This window comes from Seriola lalandi, unplaced genomic scaffold (assembly GCF_002814215.2).
Source record: "Seriola lalandi dorsalis isolate HSWRI2012SDOR001 ecotype SW California unplaced genomic scaffold, Sedor1 jcf7180002054946, whole genome shotgun sequence".
In the NCBI taxonomy this organism is placed as follows: Eukaryota; Metazoa; Chordata; class Actinopteri; order Carangiformes; family Carangidae; genus Seriola; species Seriola lalandi.
In genome coordinates this window covers 988,900-1,009,144 of record NW_019525497.1, presented here as the reverse complement: position 1 = coordinate 1,009,144, position 20,245 = coordinate 988,900, and the positions used below count along the sequence as shown (strand labels likewise).

Here is a 20,245-nt window from a genome sequence, read left to right as displayed (position 1 = left end):
TGTAACATTTGTAGAGTAGGTTGATGCCTTTTTATAGTTGATTCCTACTCTTTTTAGTCGTTTTGCATAGTTTATTAATTCCTCTTTTTACATCATGTTTTGCTTTGTGGTTGTTTGTTGTTTGTGGTGTGCTTTGTTTCATGTCTCTTTGGGGTCCTTTTGTGTCTTTTTAGTCTTGTTGCATCTCTTTGTGGTTGTTTTGTGTCTCTTCTTCGACATTTTGTGTCTATTTTACATCTCTTTTCAGCTAGTATTCGGAAAGTATTCAGACCCCTTCACTTTTTGCAGTTGATTGTTTTGTTGATTTGATTGTAAATTTTCAAAATTTTTCCACATCTACACACAGTAATCCGTAATGATGAAGTGAAAACATGTTTCTAGAAATTTTTGCATATTTATTAAAATTAAAAAGTGTTTGCTGCTCACTTTGCTGTGGCACTACAAATTGTGCATCCTGTTCATTTTAATGTTGTGGTGTCTAGAACTCGAATTATGTCCATCTGTGGCTAATTGAATTGATTGGATATAGTTCAGAAATGCACACACCTGTGTATGTAAGGTCCCACGATTCACACTGCATGTCAGGACAAAATACAAGCCATGAAGTCCAAGGAACTCTCTTTAGACCTCCGCAATAAAATTGTGCTCAGGGATAGATCAGGGCCAGGGAATAAAGCTATTTGCGTTTCCAGAACAGAGGCCTCAGTAATTGTGAAACTGAACAAGTTTGGAACCTCCAGGACTCTTCCAGGAATTGGCCTTGGTCAGGGAGGTGATCAAAAACCTGACAGTCACTCTGACAGAGCTTCAGAAGTCCTTTGCAGAGAATGGTGAAGCTGCCAGAAGGACAACCATCCTGAGACAAAAATGTAACCCTTTGGGCAGAAGTCCAAACATGATGTCAGGCGAACACCAGGCACTTCTCATCACCTGGCTAATACCATCCCAACATCATGCCATGGGGGTTCCTCTCAGCAGCAGCGAGCGACAGGGAAACTGGTCAGATGAATGCAGCCAAATACAGAGTGGTGTTTCAAGAAACCCTGCTCCAGAGAGCATGAAACCTGAGGCCGGGGTAACGGTTCACTTTTCAGCACAACAATCGCCTTAAGCAAAGAGCCAGGACAACACTGGAATGGCTTCGGGACAAGTCTCTGACTGTCATTCAGTGGTGCAGCCAAAGTCCAGACTTTAACCCCAAAGAACATCTGTGGAGAGACCTGAAGATCAAAGCTCACAGACATTTCCCATCCAATCTGATGGAGCTTGAGTTGATCTGCCAGGAAGAATGAGATAAACTGCCCATATCCAGGTGTGCAAAGCTTGTAGAGACTTAGCCAAGAAGCTGTAACTCCTGCCAAAGGGGCTTCCACAAAGTACTGAATTAAGGATCTCATTGTTGTAAATGAGAGATAAAATTGCAAAAATGTCTAAAAATATATTTTCACTTTGTCTTTATGAGTTCCTGAGCTTAGATGGCTGAGCAAAAATGTCCAATTAGAATTAAATCTACAACACAATAGCAGTCACATGGTTCATGCATGCTCACACAGTTTTCCCACATTGCTTGGTGGTGGTGTTTAAGGGAATACTCTTGAAGGAGTTATTTGGAGATTACAAAATAAAGGAAGAATAAGGTTAAAGGCATGTGTGTGTGTGTGTGTTTGTGTGTGTGTGTCTTCAGGGAGTATAACAGACTACAGTTTGCAGTAATAGGAAATGTGTTGTGAGTTTGAACTTGCTCCCCTGATGAAGTTGATTCACAGAAATCAGGCCTGTTATGTTGTTGCTCAACCAGTCAGACATCTGCTCTGTTTTTTTTTTTCTTTTTTCTTCTTTTTTTCCCTCCACAGACACATATGGTTCCTCAAAGATGCTCTTAGTCAGAAACTCATTCACATTCTCACTATAAATTCCTCTCAATGAGTCATTCTCGGCTCGAATGCTCACCGACGTGCACACACACATGCACGGAGTACCACATCTCATTAGCTGTTGCATATCCTGTGCAGTTGATGGTGAAGCTTTAACTCACATCCTTTATCCTCGTCTCTGTGTTATACTTTTTTTGGCGTTAAATAGATACATAAATATTCATTAATTAGCAACATCCAAGCAGTTTGCACTCAAGAGTTTTAGAAACATCAGAAAACACTAAAAAACGATTTCCTGCAGCCCAAGGTAACATCTTTAAATGGTTTGTTTTGTCCGAGCAGAAGTCCAATAGCCAAAGATGATCAGTTAAATATGATAAAAAACAGAAAAAAGCAGCAAACCCTCACATTTTGAGAAGTTGACACAAGAAAATGCCTAATGTTTAACAGTTATTTAAATTTTCCGTTTTATGGCCCAATAATATATTGGACCACTGACTGACTCCCTCAGTGTGCAGTCTTAGTAATTGTCACAGTTCAGTATCCTTTATACAGGGAGGGAGAGTCAGGAGCAAACAATTAAAACAAATCAAACATGGAAATGTGGCACACAGTGTAGATTTCAAAAGACACACATCAAAGGACAAACAGTAATACTAGTAAAACTACAAATAAAGATTAAATTAGGTTATTTAAGATAAGAATGGGGGGGGGGGTGGATCAAAATTGGCAAATGTAAAATCAGTTTGTGTCACCATAGAGCCAGATGTTTCCCTCAGGAGTTGGTAGATACCAAGAAAAACTCTTTAACTGCTGATTATGTAAATAGCCAATTGTTTGCTAAGAACCGTAGTAACTTAAAAGGGAAATTACTGTATGTCAGTGTTGTGTTCACAACTTGTGTCCGTGGCCCCCAAGTGCTCAAAAAATGAGTCTAAAATCAAAAAGGCAAGAACAGCTGTTTTTTCTCTGTGTCTTTCCTGTTAGTAGGCACATCTGTCCTCTGTCTCCACCTTTTCTCAGAAATATCGATTTTATCTTTCTCACTATTATCTTTCTACACAGGTCAGTTAAAAGAAAACCTGAGGGTTTTTAACCTGAATTTGAAGAAGCAGAAACAAATTTCTGTGAACATCCTGGACTAAAATTCAGCTGTGACAGCAATTTGGCACAAGTTCACTTTCAGTCAGTTCCTCATTCAGTGACTCGGATCTCACAAAATGAGTCATATCCCCCTCATCTGTGCGTCACAGTGCTTTTTTTATTGATAATATTAGACACTGTGGTTAAATAGAGAGCATGCAGAGTTATGGGGTTCATTCATGACACTGGCAAGCTGAGGAAATTGGGCAGGTGGGGGGGCTTAATCTATTCTTTTGATGTGTGTGTGTTCCTGTCTGTTTTTATGTGTGTGTAGGATTAACATAGACATTCCTCAGGCTCACTCACTGTCACATAGACTCAAACTCATCCGGTGCACAAAGCCCTGGAATCTGTCGTCCCTGCTTTTTCTTCTGCTCCTCATCCCTCTTCTCCCTCCTGCCCAACCCAACACCATGTCTTTTCACTGTCTCGTCAGTTTCCTTCTGCTCTCTCACGCTACCCTCTCTTTTTTTTCCTGCTCTCTTGCATACGTTTGTCCAATAAGGTTTGATGCTGGTCCAACTGTAGCTGGTTAGTTTCCCACTGTGCTTCCACCGTGTTTGTTTTGGACAAAGATTCACATTTTAGTTGCTAAATATATTATTTTTATGGGAGTTAATCCTGGGCTGGGTGATAATATTTATCATCTCTCGATATTATTATATTGTGATGAACCATAAATATATCGCAGTTCATAGTCTGTAATGGTGTTAAGATCCTATATTCTTAAACATGGTGGAGCCAAAGAGCCAGGTATTTCCCTCAGGAGTTGGTGGCGAGCAGAGCGGAGACCAAATCGGAGCTGAAAAACTACGAGTATTGGAAAGAACACGACTCCAAAGTGAATGATAATGTTGCTCTGTAACTTCACAATGTGCAAATAAGCAACTGTTTGCTAGCAAGTTCAGCAAATCAACTTAAAACGTAGGTGCAATTATATTAACCTGGCCTCCGCTGCCTCCAAGTGGCCAAAAAGAATCATAAATTTTGCAGGTTTAACATCGTATAACATTTTTGAAAGTTGATTAATTGTTTAGTTTATTTTCACAAAATTTACTAGCAACTCTTTTAATAATCGATTAATTGATATTTTTTCAGGTAAAGATTTGAATGTTCCAGCTTCTCAAATGTGAAACTTTGCTTCGCGTCCTTGTCTAGCATAATTGTATTTTGGGGTTTTGGAGTGTTAGTCAAACAAAACAAGATATTTTAAAATGTCTCTTGTGCCTCTGGGATATTGTGAATTGTCGATAATGAAAATAATTGTCATTTTTAGCCCTCTCTTTACACTCACGCTAGCTTTTAAACTCTCAATCCGAGTTGCTGACTCTCTTGTCTGCCCGTGTTTCTATCAGCTGTCGCGCAGGCTTCATTTCAGAGGTGACTTCTGACCCAGCATGCCACAGGCCTGTACACATGGCTGACCGAATCATCCATCCGTGTGTGTGTGTGTGTGTGTGTGTGTGTGTGTGTGTGTGTGTGTGTGTGTGGGTCTGTGTGTTTTGTTTATGCCAGTGGCTCTGTTAGCGCTCGTTTGTATCTGGGGGCTTAGAGAGTCTGCATAGCTATATTAGTGACGTGTGATTAGTTTGAGTGCATGTGTCTGTCGATGTCCACCCATGGATGTGCACACACACCATTATTCTGTCCAGCTGGGCTTCAGGTTTACCTGCATGTGACAGGACTTTAAAGAGCGGCCTTACACCTGTAGAACGGATCTCCATGCTTATTCTGGGTGTGTGTTTTGTTAGTGCCTGAAACTGAGTTATAGTTTTGTTTTGTTTTCTTGGTGCTTTACATGCAGAAAAGGTCAAAGAGCCACCAGGAAGCTCCTTATATCTCATTTAACATTCTTCAAATACAAGATTTGTCCTGGTGGGCTCGACCTTGGAGCTCTGCCATGGGAGCTCCCATCATGTTCTCCTTCCTGCGATTCCCTGCATTTTCTTTCACTAATGCAGGCTTAAGCTTCAGCAGCACACATACACATATAGAGGGAATACATGTCAATGAATTGATTAGAAAAATGAATTGCTAACTGTTATAACTGACTGTTACTTACTTACTCTGCGTCCCGAGAATGATGTCTGACTTGTCTGACAGTCATCATGTCTTTATTGTGTCTTTCAGGCCTCCAGTCCCAAGCTGACAACTCAGTGCTGTGATATCCAAGAAGTACGTCGTTGCAACCGTCTGGAGATGCCCGACAACTTAAACACATTTGTTTTAAAGGTACGTACAGGCTTTCATGCTGCGTGACAAACACTGAATGGGAATGAAATTACTTCCCCAGGGAATATCTGAGCTGTTTGAAAATACTACAGTTGCAGACTCTTCCCACTGAGTTGTTTATATCCACAAGTTTACATCTTCAACCCTCAATCCAAGATGAAGAGGAAACAAGATAATCATTGTGTCAGTTCATTTCATAACACAACTCACCAAATAGCCTTAATTTAGGCCTGGTTGAGAAAACGTAAAGGATACTCCACCCAAACCTGGTGTCAGGAGTATCAAACTCTGGAAAAAACATTATCACAACATACACAGAAACTTCTCCTGTAGCACATTCCACTTTTCAGCTGTTCATCCACATGCTCAGCGTGTTTCAAATAATGATTGTTTCCCCAAATTATTGCTAAATGCATTGCTTCTGAGCTGGGTCGCTGTCCTCTTTAAAGCTTTGCCAGAAGCTCCCTCAAGAACATTTTATGTCATTTGTTTAAAAAAACGATGCATTTTCACATCATTTTGGACCATTATCATGAAAAAAGAAAAAAACAACACAGGTTGTTGTACACAGACATTAGCAAGAAGGAAAGCAAAACAAATACGCTCATAAGCTCTTGTCTCCTGAAGAAATCCTTTGAGTGATCGCACTGTGTGCCATACAAAATAACATGGTTAAAACAAGATGATTTCCTCATCTTCACATAGCCACATGACAACGTAGCAGTTTAGCTACTTACAAGGTTTCTGTTTGGTCGGATGTCTGTAGGCAGGTCAGTTTCTCAGTGACTAACTAACTAATTCCAGACTGCCTTGATGATATTGAGGTCAAGGCTGTGGGGAGGCCAGCCCATCTGTTGCAGGACTTCTTGCTCTTCTTGTCTCTGAAGATAGGTCTTTATGTCTCTGACTGAATTTGGGACTGATCAGACACCTCACTGATAGTATTGTGTGATGGATGTAAATCTCAAGTGCCTAAAACTTTTGCACAGTACTATACATGCAAGGTCACATTCCTGGTGGATTAGTGTTTTTAAGGTGAGCGCTGTATTTCCTACTGTTTACCTCGCCATCGCCATGACAAAAGACAAAATAATTGCCTTTGTGAGTTTCCACAGTTGTAAAAATCCTGTGTCATAGTATCACAAACAGCTGTGCAGAGCTTTAGCATCTGAAACAACTTCAAAATAACAGACGAGTTAGTCAAACTAGACTTCCTGGATTGAATTTCATGTGTCACCGGTACCAACACAGCCCCCTGCCATGTGCTTTCTGAGCACACGGATGGACAGTAGAGAGGTAGTTTATGTTGGACAGTGGTTTGGGAACTTTTTTTTATGAATTATACTTTTTCCGCTGTGAGAAAATGTCACCATTGCAATTTGATGTTGTTTTTAGCTTTTTTCTTTCTCTGTACTTGACGTACTTACATGATGGTTTTATTAACCTTAGTTATCTCTTCCCATCCCAGAACACTTTCAGAAAAAACATATAACTGCCACATATTTATATAAAACCCACCCTGATAAGAATCCCCTTCAAGGTCCCAAATATGAATAAACAAACAAGTCCAAAGACCATAAGAAAAAAACAATGCAAAGAATAATAACACCAGTGACATTGCAGCTTTTATTGTAATGCCAATAACGTTCGTTCAGATTCTGCTTGTGAATAATGTATCACTTGAAACTGACCTGGTTCTATTTCTTACATTTTCTTTCTAGCATTTTGATTTAAAAAATGTAGACATTGGACAACAGTTCAGTGTCTATATAATGTGGATGGTGTATTTGAATGCATCCTTGTCTCTGCAGGTTAATCGCGGTAGTCTGATATTTGAGACCGACAACGACCAGCAGGTCAGCTCCTGGACCACAGAGCTAAAAGAATGTATCAGCAACAGGTGAGAAACATAAAGACTTAGTGTGACCTGAACGTCAATATTAGAACCAACTCTTTCTAAGTTTCCTTTCATTTCATCCTGCTTTATACTTCAACTCCACTTCATTTTACTGCACTACATTTATTTCATAGTGAGAGTTACCTGATACCTTTTCAGATTAAGAATTAAAATAGAAAGCATATTATGATTTTAATGAAGACAATGCATTGTGCACGGTATCTAGTAGAGGCCTCTTGTTGTGTTTTAGACGTTTATGAGCTGTTAGCATTTCCATAAAGAGACTTTTCTCCTCTAGACTTGCTACATGGTTTCATTTAGATAACTGGTGGAGGCACAAAAACTACAAGAAGAAGTTTAGCAAATTAATAAAAAGGAGGTTGAGGATTTGATTACTTCTTCCAATACTGCTTAGCTCAACCTGACACTAACCAGACGCACACACACACACACACACACTTACACACACGCATACAAAGTATGTAACAGCAGCCTGCGTCGTCCTCGTCCATCTCTCCTTACGCAGCTTTTTTCCATGAGATTCACAGTGGAAATATTTAACACTTGGACTTTGGCTGTTTTTAGTGTTTGTGGGTGTGCCTCATGTTTACTTGTGCTGAGGTATGTGTTTGCAAATGCAAGTGAGAATATTTTGTAGTGTATGTGTATATATGAACAAACATTTGTGTGTGTGTGTGTGTGTGTGTGTGTGTGTGTGTGTGTGTGTGTGTGTGTGTGTGCGTGCCTACCCGTGCTTGTTTGTCTACTCCGGAGCTCATGCATTCGTTTGCTTTAGAGCTCGACAGACTGGAGCAGGTTTGACTCTTGTTATATTTGGAATGTTCCTGGAAATAATCATTCATCAAACTCATCAGTCAATTTAATATTTACACTCAACCTTTGAGAGGTACTGACCCATTCTGTGTGTACACTATTCTGTCAGGGCTTGTAAGTTCAGCAATAAATGTAGTTTTAAAATTGAGCAGAAACTTTTATGTGTATTTAACTTTTAAAGTAAAACTCGAAAAGAAAACTAAAGATTCCTGCCCCCCCTGTCCATCACTTGAACTCACTTTATTAAGACGACATTTCCGTCCTCGGGCCTTCATCAGGCAAAATTCATGCATACAGCATCATACATATGAGATAAACCCGCCAATCAGAGGACACCAGTAATATAAATTACAGTCAGTGAGCTCCTAAAAAACAACCATAATACTGAGCTCGTACAGTTGTCAACATATAGAACAAATATGCCAATAGTGTAGAAAATAGATACAATACATTGATTATACAATAGGGCCCTCTAGGGACATTAGATAAGAACAACTCACTTCTATATTACACAGTGTAGTCTAAAAAAACAAACCAAAAAAAAAAAACATTGTCTACCTACTTTACTTACTGTGATCACAACGTTCGTGTTTTGATTCTGGCTGGAGGACTTTGTCATACTCTCTCTCTCCCTTCATTTCCTGTCACCTCTCTACTCCCTTCCTCTGGATATAGGTGGAAAAAGTGACACAAAATTCTTTAGAAGAAAGTGAGGACTGTGCTCACTTCTTCAAGCCGTTTTTGGTAGATCAGACAAATACTACATACCAGTGATATTAAGATTAAAAAATCGGTAACAAATTTAATACAAATATCAGTAAGGATGGTTGACAGCTGTGAAATCTGCTCTGAAGTCATGAAAGAAGTTAGAATGTAGAAATGCATTGGGTTTGCTGAAGCCATACTCAATATGCTGTAAATAATACTCATAGGAACACTCAATACTGTAATACAAATGGAGTGATACTTTTCTCTCTTTTTGTGCGTGTGTATTTGTGCGAGTGTGTGTTGCTCTGTGAAAGGAAGTGTGTGGGAGGTCTGAGACTCAGGAGAATCTCAGGACCTTTCTCATTTCTGCAGATGTCTGGAATGCTCACACACACCACCGAACACACACACACACACTCGCGAACATGCACACACACTCGCGAACATGCATACACACACACTGAGTTCACGCTTGAATTCGGTGTTTATTCAGATACCTCACAAACCACTCTGCTTGGGTGCCACATCACCATCACATGTGCAGGCATTTTCATTTGAAAGCTTTATCCATTTACAATAATCTACACACACAGTGGCTTCAGAAAGCAGACAATCTGCAGTGACCTAATATCAACCCATCCACAGTACATTTTGTACTGAATTTAGAGGAAAATACGTGGAGGCATCCTTTGCCTCGATATATAAACTGTTATAAACTGCATCACAACCTCATGCCACTTGCTACATACATATCTGACACGCCTCAGGATGCTTCAAAACAAGTTCTTGTCAGATTGTTTAAAGCCTGGTCTGAATGATTTTAGCCCTGTTTGGGAAAAAACACAGCCCACCCATTCATTTAAATGTCAGTGCATCGGCGGTGCTAACGCGTGGTGCTCCAGCAAAAAACAAAAAACACAAAGTTGTCAGGCAAAAAAAAGTTTGCACCATGACATCATCTTGCAAGGTGCTGCATCGGCCAGTCTCATCCATGCAAGCACATTCTCCTGGTGCATTAGTTTGTAATGTGAACACCACATTTCTACTGTTGACTGTATGTTTGTCCTTATGAAAGTAGTTGCCAGTTAAAATGCATTAATCTGTGACTCCCAACTGGACTTTCTAAAACAAATTTTACTTGAATTTTATTTTTATGTCTCACCGCTACCTTAAACAACACACCCCTGCGCTGTTTTAACACAGACCTGTATTTGGTCCGTATCACTGCTAACAGCATCTGAAACCGCTCGGACATCAGTGGTAACTTTCCGACCACATCATGCGGCAGAGTTCTCTCTATTTTCTTTCTTTTTATTGGTCAAATAACTGCGTCCATTACGTCTGTGCAACGGAGTGAACACAGTGAGGAAAAGAGAGGCCTCTTTTTCAAAGAGAACACTGTAACATGTCACAGCCGGAAAAGCACAGGTGTAAATGATAAAATTAATAACGACTGCTTCAGTTTCAGCGTCCTGCTATTGTTTATGCTGGCTCACTGACACACGGTCATGGCTCACTGGGACACTTGAATAGAACAGCGCCTTCGTTGATGTTATTAGAAACACCTGTGCTTTTCCTGCTTTGACAAGTCAAAATGTCTGCTGGTTTAAAAAAAAAAAACAAAAAAAAAACAAGGTCTATTGTCTGAAAGTGTGCACCATTATTCCCCTGTTGTATGATTCATCATGCTGAGACTACAAAAACCCGCAAAAGAGAGATCAGGGAGGCAATATGATGCAGCCAGGAGGATGCTACAGTGGTACGCTTTTTGCCATCTGGAATGGGTATAAGCACTTTTCCCTTCAGATGTGGTCGGGGCAGTTAGTTTCAGGAATACAGAGCCCTTACATCTAATCCACGCAACACTGCTGACCGGCTGAAATGTCCTCACTTTGCTGGAGTAAAACATGAAATGATTCTCACAAAGATAGAAGAACAGCAAGAACACACACGAACACACACACACACACACACATATACACACACACACACACACACACACAGAAAGGAGAAAGGAGTCTTGTCTTCCTGTTATTCAGAGCACCGCAAACTCAAGTCAGCATTTTAGCAGGATTTGCTACAGCTTGCCTGTTTAACCTTCCCTTTCTCATCTGTGTATGTACACACACACATACTGTCTGTAGTCAGTGTCTCTGTGTACACATGGATGTGTGGTTTTGTGTGTGTGTGTGTGTGTGTGTGCAAAAACAGCAAAGTCTTGGCTCACATCTGAACTGGTGAACTGGACTCACTTCCTGTCTGTGCTCAGTGTCTTTGTGTTACTTTAGCCTGCTGTTTCCTCCATGTTCACAGGACTCACCCTACCAACACACACACACACACACACACACACACACACACACACACACACACACACACACACGTTGGTCTTTCTATAGTTTTGAGGATAATCGTTGACAAAATGCATTCCCTAGCCCCTTATTTCAACCTTAACCTAAAGCATCACTACTTATATGCCTAACCCTAACCTGAACCTAAACCTAATGATAACCTGAAACTTAAAACCAAGTCCAAACCTTCAAACAGCCCTTTGAAGTTGTGAGGAATGGACCAAATGTGCTTACAATGCCAAAATGTTATCACAACGATGGCTTCAAACCATAATTTGTCCAAACAACTATAGAAACACGTGTACACACACACACACAGATGTGTTTCGCATCAGGAGACATTATATTGGGTGACATTAATTTCCTGGAGACTTACCTTAATCATAACTGTAACCTTAAACCTTAAACCAAGTCATCACTCTAGAATGAAATAATTTATGTTACAGGGATTTGCCTGTTGTCCCAACAGGAAGTCAAGTCCTGACCGTGAGTGTGGAAACAGATTTATGTCCCCACAACATGAGTTATACAAGCAATACAATACAAATTATGGCTCTCACTATTTTTTACAAGAAACACAATCAATCAATTAATTAAAAAGTAATTTGCAAATGAAAATGATGATTAGTTGCAGTCCTATACGTAATAGGTAAAAAAAATAAAAAACCTCCCTTCAAACAGCTGCAACAATAAAATGCTAATAACACATTCAATGCATGAGTAATAGTAATCTAATGATATATTATAGTATGTTTACAATATTCAGTATAACACTCACAGGGGTCATTTTTCATTTTTTCGTTCTCTTCTGCTTGTGAAAAAAGTGCAACATGTAGCATCAATAAGTCATTAACACATTTGTTTTTGTGACACTGGTGTAATAACTGTTTACTTAATGAGAACTCTGCAACTTTACAACCACTTAAATAGTGTTTCAACTCCAAAACAGAGAGACGATACAGATCGGCCAGCGCAAGACGGGCTGAAGCTTTCTTGTAAAGACAGATGGTGGAACCCAAATGAGAAAAAAAATAATATTTAAAATGAAGTGAAATAATAATAATGAAATTGAACTATTTTTTTCCTTGGGTGGTCCACAATGAGAATAACATGCAGTGCGTGTGTTGTAGATGATACAGTGTGTGTAATCTGAGTCTGTTGCCGTCCTCCAGGTCAGGCACTGTGGATCTGGAGCCTCTCCCCTCCCCAGCTAACAGCTCTGTTCCAGCCAATCGCAGAGGAAGCTCAGCGTCAGCAAGTCAAAGTGAGTGGTGAGATATAAGATGAGGGGACTAATCACTCATCCTTAAACTCTCAGGTGTATAGTTCTGGGGCAAAATGAGATAATGACTGTTAGCTGCACTGTCACGAGATGCACGTTGTGTCTCTTGTGGTCTGGGATAAAGTTTTCTCAAACAACCTATCTGCTTTAAACTTGGGTCTAATTTCCATAGACCGTGTTGTGAGAAAACTGCACCGAGTTATTTGCTAAGATCTACAGTAGGAAAATAGCAACACAGCTAAAACCAAGTCCAACAGGGCCGGAAACACAAGCAGTCAGACAATCAGACAGGTTTCAAACAAACCCCTGGTTTTGCTAAATTGTTTATGAAGTGAAAACATAGGTATATGATTAATTATTACACAAACGAAACCAAGTTCCTGGTGCAACTTTAAGCTCTAGTGTATAAAGTATTTGTTTACAACCTGTCTCATCATCTGAACTCTCTTCTTTAGTTCCCCATTGAACTTTGTTGTAGTGACATAACTGTGTTCCCAGATCTCAGCAGTTAATTTGGTGAATACTTTGCTGTGATGTTTTTTTAAATATTTTATGCCGTAGTATACTATGACGTTTTTGAGACTTTTCATACCTCATTATACTATGAATTTTTCATGACTTTTTATGCCTCACTATACTGTGACATTTTTATGCCTTACTATACTATGACTTTTTATCCCTTATTTTACTACAGCATTTTTATGACTTTTTATGCCTTACTGTACTACTGTGTGTTATAATATAGTATTTATTAGTCCAGCTTTATGATTTAAAGAATTGAACCATTTTGTTCCTCTGCTCATCCTTCCAGGCCCCGTCACCTTCACCCTGCCAGAGCAGGTTATCCAGAAGACAGATCACTTCCTCTTCTCCTACCCATGGTTCCACGGGCCCATCTCCCGCGTCAAGGCGGCCTACCTGGTTCAGAGCTCTGGACCGGAGGGACATGGAGTGTTTCTGGTCCGACAGAGTGAGACCCGCAGGGGAGACTACGTCCTCACGTTTAACTACCAGGGAAAAGCAAAGGTACGTCTCACAATGTCTGATAAAACAAACTAACTGAGACAGTTCAGTCCACATCTTAAAGTGTTTCAACCAAACATCTGGTAATATGAATGAACACTTTTTCCGAACCCACATTGTTCTTCTTTTCATCCGCATACTTCAAATTGGTGCGGACCTCATTTCCTGGCAACGGTGATAAACACTTAAATGAGGAAGCGTTATGAGAACATACCACTGGTGGAAAAGACCATAAACAAGTTTGGACCACCGGGGTTAAGAAAAGGAGGGGGCTACGGTTCAGCTCTCGCTCTGACTCACACAGTGTGAAAATCTGAGTGTCTCTTCTTTGTTTTTATTTCCTCACGCCTCTTTCTTTCTGTCTCTGCAGCACCTGCGCCTCTCTCTAACAGAATGGGGTCAGTGTAGGGTGCAGCACCTGCGCTTCCCATCTGTAATGGACATGCTCAGTCACTTCCGCCTCTTCCCCATCCCACTCGAGTGTGGAGCCGCCGGTGCCGTCACGTTGTCCAGTTTCGTAGTGGCGGGCTCCAGCCCTCCGTCACAGGGTGAGAGGCGCCCATTCAGCTCTCATTCATATCACTTTATCAAACAGAAGAAAATATCGATGTTTGAGTGCTAAACATGTCGATAGTATTGGATTGTGTGAACAGAGAAGCCAAGGAAGTTGGGAGGTTTTGCTTGATGTCGTCACTAAAGCTCTCATTCCCTCTCTTTGTTTCTTAGGTCAGCTCTCAGGCGCTCTCCTGGTCCCTTTCTCCCTCCATCGGTGGAGCTCTGAGCCCAGCTTGGCTCACTGCAGCTTGGATCGCAGCTCCAGTCAGCCCCCTTCGTCCTGCTCCAACACCAACACCACCTCCAGTCCCAGCTCTGTTTCCCAGCCAGGAAACCACCCCCCAATTCGCGCCAACCCTGTCCCTGACCCTCCTTCGTCGGCCCCCGCTCCTCTGCGTCGGAGCGAGTCAGTGGGGAGGAGGCCTCTGCTTCGCCACCCCAACACCCACACTCCCATCATCCCTCAGCGGGACTCAGACTATGAGCTGGAGCCTGAGCGGGGCCGGAAGCGGGCGATAGACAACCAGTACATGTTGCTCTGACCGGCTGAGTCAAACACCTCCATCACCTCTGAAAGACAGGAGTCACCTGTGAAGTCAACACACACACACACACACACACACACACACACACACACACACACACACACACACGGTCGTGTGTACAGACACATTTTGTCACCCCACCAACCCAGCCTCAGGTGGGTGTGAGACACGATCACAGCAGACTCATGAACTTGAGCGAACAAGTCTTTGTCTGATGAATGCATAGCACTGTGTATGTCAAAACATACACACACTCACTATGCCTGAGCTGAGTGTGTGTTTACCAGTGTCAGACCCTCACAACAACCTCCACCCTGAGTGTCCACAGTGAATGTATTTTTGGGAGTTTTATTACAGTGTTGACAATAATGATTATTCTTGTTTTATTGATGTTGAGGGTCCGTGTGAGAGAAGGTTAGCCACACGTGTGGCTGCCCTCGAGCCCGAAAAAATATTTTTAAGTATTTCTATTCTGATGAATTCAACGAGGTGCGCTTGATTTAACTTCTTTGGCACTTAACCTGAACTGATGGGAAAGCACTGCCTGCAGAACTGGTTAAATCAAGTGCCCCTTCTAAATATTTAAAAGACATTTACTCTTCACACAAAGTTCCCAGTGTGGAGCAAACTCCTTTTTTATAAACACAAACAAAAAAAAACACTCTATTTTAGAGTGTTATTACATTCTAGTAGATATTCCTCCCCTTGCGCATTATTATATATTTAAGTGCACATCGCTTTCAGTGCACTTTGGAAACAATGTGTATATTTTCTATACACAGATTCTTTTGTAGAAAAATTAAAAATAAATAAAGTAAAAAGGGGAAACTTGGTTAAAGTCAGTCAGGGCAGCATTTTCTAGAAACTTATCGAGCACCGCTTCCACTCCGTCAAAACTTCGCTGAAGCAGAGAACCACAGAAATGATTCAAGATTAGCTTTCGTCAGCACTGTTTTTGCCTGAAACAGAGGGAACTCATCGCTGTTTGTGGTGTGTGTGTATGTGTGTGTGTATGTGTGTGCGTGTGCGCGTGTCTGTGTCTGTGTCTGTCTGTCTGTCCGTCTGTCCGTGTGCGTGTCTGGATGCGTCCATTGTAATGTATGTGAGATGAGTGAAGTGTAGTTGTGCTGATCTCAGTGTGGTACAGAGTCTGTGTGATTTTTGTCTCGCAGTAGTCACTGCTGGCTTTTCCAAAATCAGCTTCAAGTCTCTTTCTAGTGTCACGTTACATTTCAAGCACCAAAGGCATTATGTGCACAAAATTTACATCGTCTGACAGAAATAATTTCTGCCACAAAATCAAAGAAAATGGAATGATGTAATAACAATAACATATATGTAGTTGGATATTATTACCTTATATCAACTCATCTTTACTCATACTCATTCACAAAACATATTTTTGTGCTGCTAAATTATTGAAAAATTAAAAATCTAAGACTGGACAACATCAGCTTTACTGATATTAATTATACTAAAGTAATTTCACTCCTTTGTATTGATTTTGTGGCATAAAGCGTATTGTGTGTCACCAAAATGAGACTTGGCACCAAGATGTATTCTTTTACACATAGAGTAAAAATAGGCGACCAATAAAAGACATAAACTTGAAAGGCTTCACTCCAAAAACCGTGAGAGGGGGAAACCAAAAACAAAGTGGGAATTAAATCTATGTCAATAAATGATATGCCTAATCTTGTCGTTTGAACTTTGTGTGGACTCTCCACCAAAGTGAGCGTCAGAGCGCCGGAAACTTTTAAAAATGTTTGTTTCACATCAGTTTTGTGATGGTTTGAGAATCTAGCATTAGACCCCTAAAGGGCTTTTAAAAGTGGATGGTGATATGATGCAACTGCTGAAAACCAGAGCGACACTGACATCACACAGGTGCCTCTGTAGATGTTAACATGTATTTTCTTACAGCTTTAGGCAAATCTTGATTCTGGGAGTGGCATCATGTCTCCAGCTCTACTTTCTTTTTTCTTTTTTTACACTCATAGCATTAATTCTTCACCACAGCAGCTAACAGTTAAACCAAGGATGGACTGTGAAAATAATGTATTTTTACAATCTACATTTTTTTTAACAGAACTTCCATGTTTTTAATTAGAGGCTTTGTGAGGAAGGTTTTGTTTCAGTCAGAAAAGCTTTGAAAGTGACACGTGAGATGTCACACACCAATGATCAGACATTGTTCTTCATGTTTCTGCGCTCTTTGACTAGATTTGATGAGTCAATAATTTCAGGTGCCTTCCAAGTTTGTCATCATTCTTTTAGAGGTTTTAACCACCAGTTTAAAGCTGCACTGACTATAATAGATAGATAATAGATAGTACATCACTCAACTTGGGTGTGAATTTTATTGTCATACATTTTTTTTTCTACAGAAAAACACCAAACAAACAAGTCTTTATCAAAGACAGCAACTCTCATCTGGTGTCCAGTTTGTTTGTGGTGTTTCATCTCATCCACCATCAGGTCCGAGTTTCCTCAAAAGCACCTAAAAACCTGATTTTAACCCAAACTGATCTGAACCTTGTGGTGATTCTGTCCTTGAGCCAGAAATTAAAAGATCAGCTTGTGGCCTCATCAGATTTGTTTCAGATTCGCTCTCTCTTTTGAACCTCGTCTCTCCTCTTGAAGATGGAAACCTTCAAAAACATTTTATTTTTGGAAAACAGATGCAGAATATCCCATGAACAGTGATCACTTGTTCACATAAAAGCAGTAGTAATCTAATTTGCCCAAGGATGAAATGTCAAATTGTCTGTAATTTTGTCTCAGTTAACTGAAGCTTCACTTCCATTAGCTGCGGGATGCCTGTGGGGAATAGTGTGCTAGGACTTGTCCGTTTGTCTTCTAACCTTGCTTTAACACTAACTTCAGCAGTTGATTTTAGATTTACCTTCAGTAAACCTGTGCTTGATATATGGTTTAGACTTGATTCTGTCCGTCTGCCCTCTTTATCATTGTAGTTACCTGTTTTTTCTTTTTCTTTTTTTTTTTTCTTTTAAAGAGAAATACATAAATGCAACTTCATTTCCTCATGAGTGAGTCCTATGTGATTACTCCTCTTCTTACGCAATAAGTCAGCTTTGTCTACCAAAGGAACATTTTTTACAATGGTTGTATAGTTCTCTTTAAATGTATCATCATGATCAAGACTGACATCTTTGAAGTGTTTATAAGGGGAACAAAAACAAGGACGTTTTTGGCAAAAGTACGGTTGGTCTTCCTGCCTTTATGCGCCCGAGTCTAAACAAATCCCTCATCACCTCTTTTTCATTTCTGCTAAACAAAAGCAACGGTAACTAACTATTTTGGCTATCAGTCCCCTTTCTATGCTGATTTTCTGTTGTTTTTTTATTTTTTATTTCTTTTAGGGAGAATGACTGTGCCTTTGCCAGAAAGCTGCTGTTGCTTTTCCCCTTTTCAAAAGCTCAGGGTGTGATGTGGTGCAAAACTTGTGTAGTGCAATATCTGAGAGATGCTCAGTGCTTCACACCTTTTTTTTATGCATGTAGGGAGCGATCAGAGGCTTCTAGATGGATGAATTAATTGGGTGAGAATTCAATGTTAAAAAAATATTTGACAATGCCACATTTCCCAGAACATTTTGCTGTTGCTTTATGGCTTCTAATTTTGTTTCGTGGTTCACTCCAGTTTGTCTCCAGAATCGAGTTAATGCTAGAGAAGATCCCAGTGTACCTCAGGTGTCTTTAATCCTCAGCATCCACTCCAGCAACACCTTTAGTGCCCCCCCCCATGTGTACATTAAAATGTCCAGTTGATGAATGTAATGTGTTCTCAATACTGTTCATTCTGTTTCCTTTTTTGAACTTCGCACTGTAAACATTCCAGTTTAACTCATCAATACTTCAACAATGAAATTGTGGAACAATGAAAAAGAATGAAAACAAAAACAGCTTTTACAATCTGTCATTGTGTTTGCATCCCTTTCAGTTATAAGCATCTAAATTATATTAAATATATATCAACTGTATATTTGACTTTTTGTAAAATAAACCTAACCAAAAAAAAAAAAAAAAAATCATTTTGTTGTTTGTATGTGTGTGCACTGTGTGTAATCGTGTTCTTCTGGTACATGCTGTACAAAATAATGAGCATGTGATGAACCAGTTCAAGATATTCACTGTTCAGGTGATGGATGAGGTTGGACAGGGTGCAGATAAATGCATCTGTTCTTACCTGGTGTTTTAGGCCATCTGGCCCTGGAAAAATGCTGGTGGATTCACTCAAAGGCAGGAAACCAAATGTAGCCTCCGCCATCAAGTCTAAATAAGATTACAACAGTACCACTTTCTGATGGCTTTATTTATGATTAATAAATAATTTACTTCTGCTTTACATATCAGTTATAAGCCATTAACAACAACTTTTGCGTTGCCAGATTGTGGAAAATCCTCTTCCTGCCTGACACTTTACTCATCCTTTTAACGAGCTCTGTAAATCATTAAGTTTATTTTGCCACAAAATAGCTTTAAAAAGGAAATGACTAGTGTTAAATATTTGTTTTCACTAAAAATAAGTCTTGGGCTGGAATGAATGATGATTGCAATTGTCAATCTAATTATTTTCCAAGTTATCGGTTGCCAGTTTGGTTTGGCAAGACCTCAGAAAATAGTAAAAATGTCTATTTCACAATTTCCCACAGCCCGACCTGATGACCAGTCTATAACTGACAGATTTTCAATTCATTATCGTATAAGACAAATCCTTCCTAGGAATAAGCTGTATAAGCAAATGCCAGCATTTCTGGTTGATTATTTAATGATTAACAGATTATCAAAATAGTTGCAGAGAAAAGACCGTAACACACCATGCATTAGTCCGTCTATCAATACTTGATGAATTCCCCACCCTGTGTGTGGCGTTCTACTTAATGACATTTATAATATTTCTGAATGTTTTTATTAATGTGTGTGTGTGTGATGACTGCTCATGTGATGGAAATATCTTCTTGTATGTCTCCTTGAATAACAGAAACAGAAACTACAATGCCCATGTTCATGGTCAAGAAGGAACAGATGAGAAACACACAGTGCAATGCAACCACAGTAAGCCATTCAGTTTTTAAAACTTTTTTATTGTTTTTAAATTTTTTTGCTCATTTTTTAAATTATTTATATTATCTACAAAGTAAAAGTTTTAACTTAAAAGTTACATAAGGGTCAGGTGAGACGTGGGATCTGATCACCTCAGCCATTATAATTTCATAAATAACATTTCTCCTGTCCTCTTGGCTGCCAAAATGTGTTTATTTCACAGGAAGCTTCTTGTCATGTTTCATTTTTAGTTTGGTTAGAAACCTGTCATGTACTCTGGAAACAAACGCAGCACAAAGCAGCAGCAATAAACAGTAAGATTAATACTGTCTAAAAGTTGGAAGATTTTTTTTCCCGTAACAAGGTGCAGACAAAATACAAGTTCCAGTTGAATTTTCTGCTTCACTCTCACTGATTAGTTACTCTCATTCTCTCTTTCATGTCTTACTTGGCAAGCTGACTCAAGTTGCAATTTAGGACCCCTGAAAGTGTGTGTGTGTGTGTGTGTGTGTGTGTGTGTGTGTGTGTGTGTGTGTGTGTGTGTGTGTGTGTGTGTGTGTGTGTGTGTGTGTGTGTGTGTGTGTGTGTCTGGGCATTTTATTTGTGTGTGTATGTGTCTGTGATATCTGCATGTGTACAGGGGCTGAATTGGAGCAGTCTTGTCCGTTAAAAATCTCTAGCTTGTTAAAACATGTCACTGCAACAACCTGTTAACATTCTCTTATTGCCTAGTCT

The 20,245-nt window shown here is 39.9% G+C and overlaps 1 protein-coding gene across 2 annotated transcripts in view; it reads left to right on the top strand.

Annotated features, from left to right (window-relative positions):
- The window catches only part of sh2b3 (SH2B adaptor protein 3), a 56,117-nt gene extending 37,750 nt beyond the window's left edge, over positions 1-18,367 (top strand). For both annotated transcript variants that reach the window (XM_023394235.2, XM_023394234.2), the window contains exons 3-8: positions 5,148-5,249; positions 7,061-7,149; positions 12,212-12,303; positions 13,133-13,347; positions 13,715-13,892; positions 14,071-18,367. In XM_023394235.2, coding sequence (XP_023250003.1) covers positions 5,148-5,249; positions 7,061-7,149; positions 12,212-12,303; positions 13,133-13,347; positions 13,715-13,892; positions 14,071-14,441 — 1,047 coding nt within the window. In that variant the 3' untranslated portion in view covers positions 14,442-18,367. The remainder of the gene's footprint in view (positions 1-5,147; positions 5,250-7,060; positions 7,150-12,211; positions 12,304-13,132; positions 13,348-13,714; positions 13,893-14,070) is intronic.
- Positions 18,368-20,245: the final 1,878 nt, after the last annotated feature.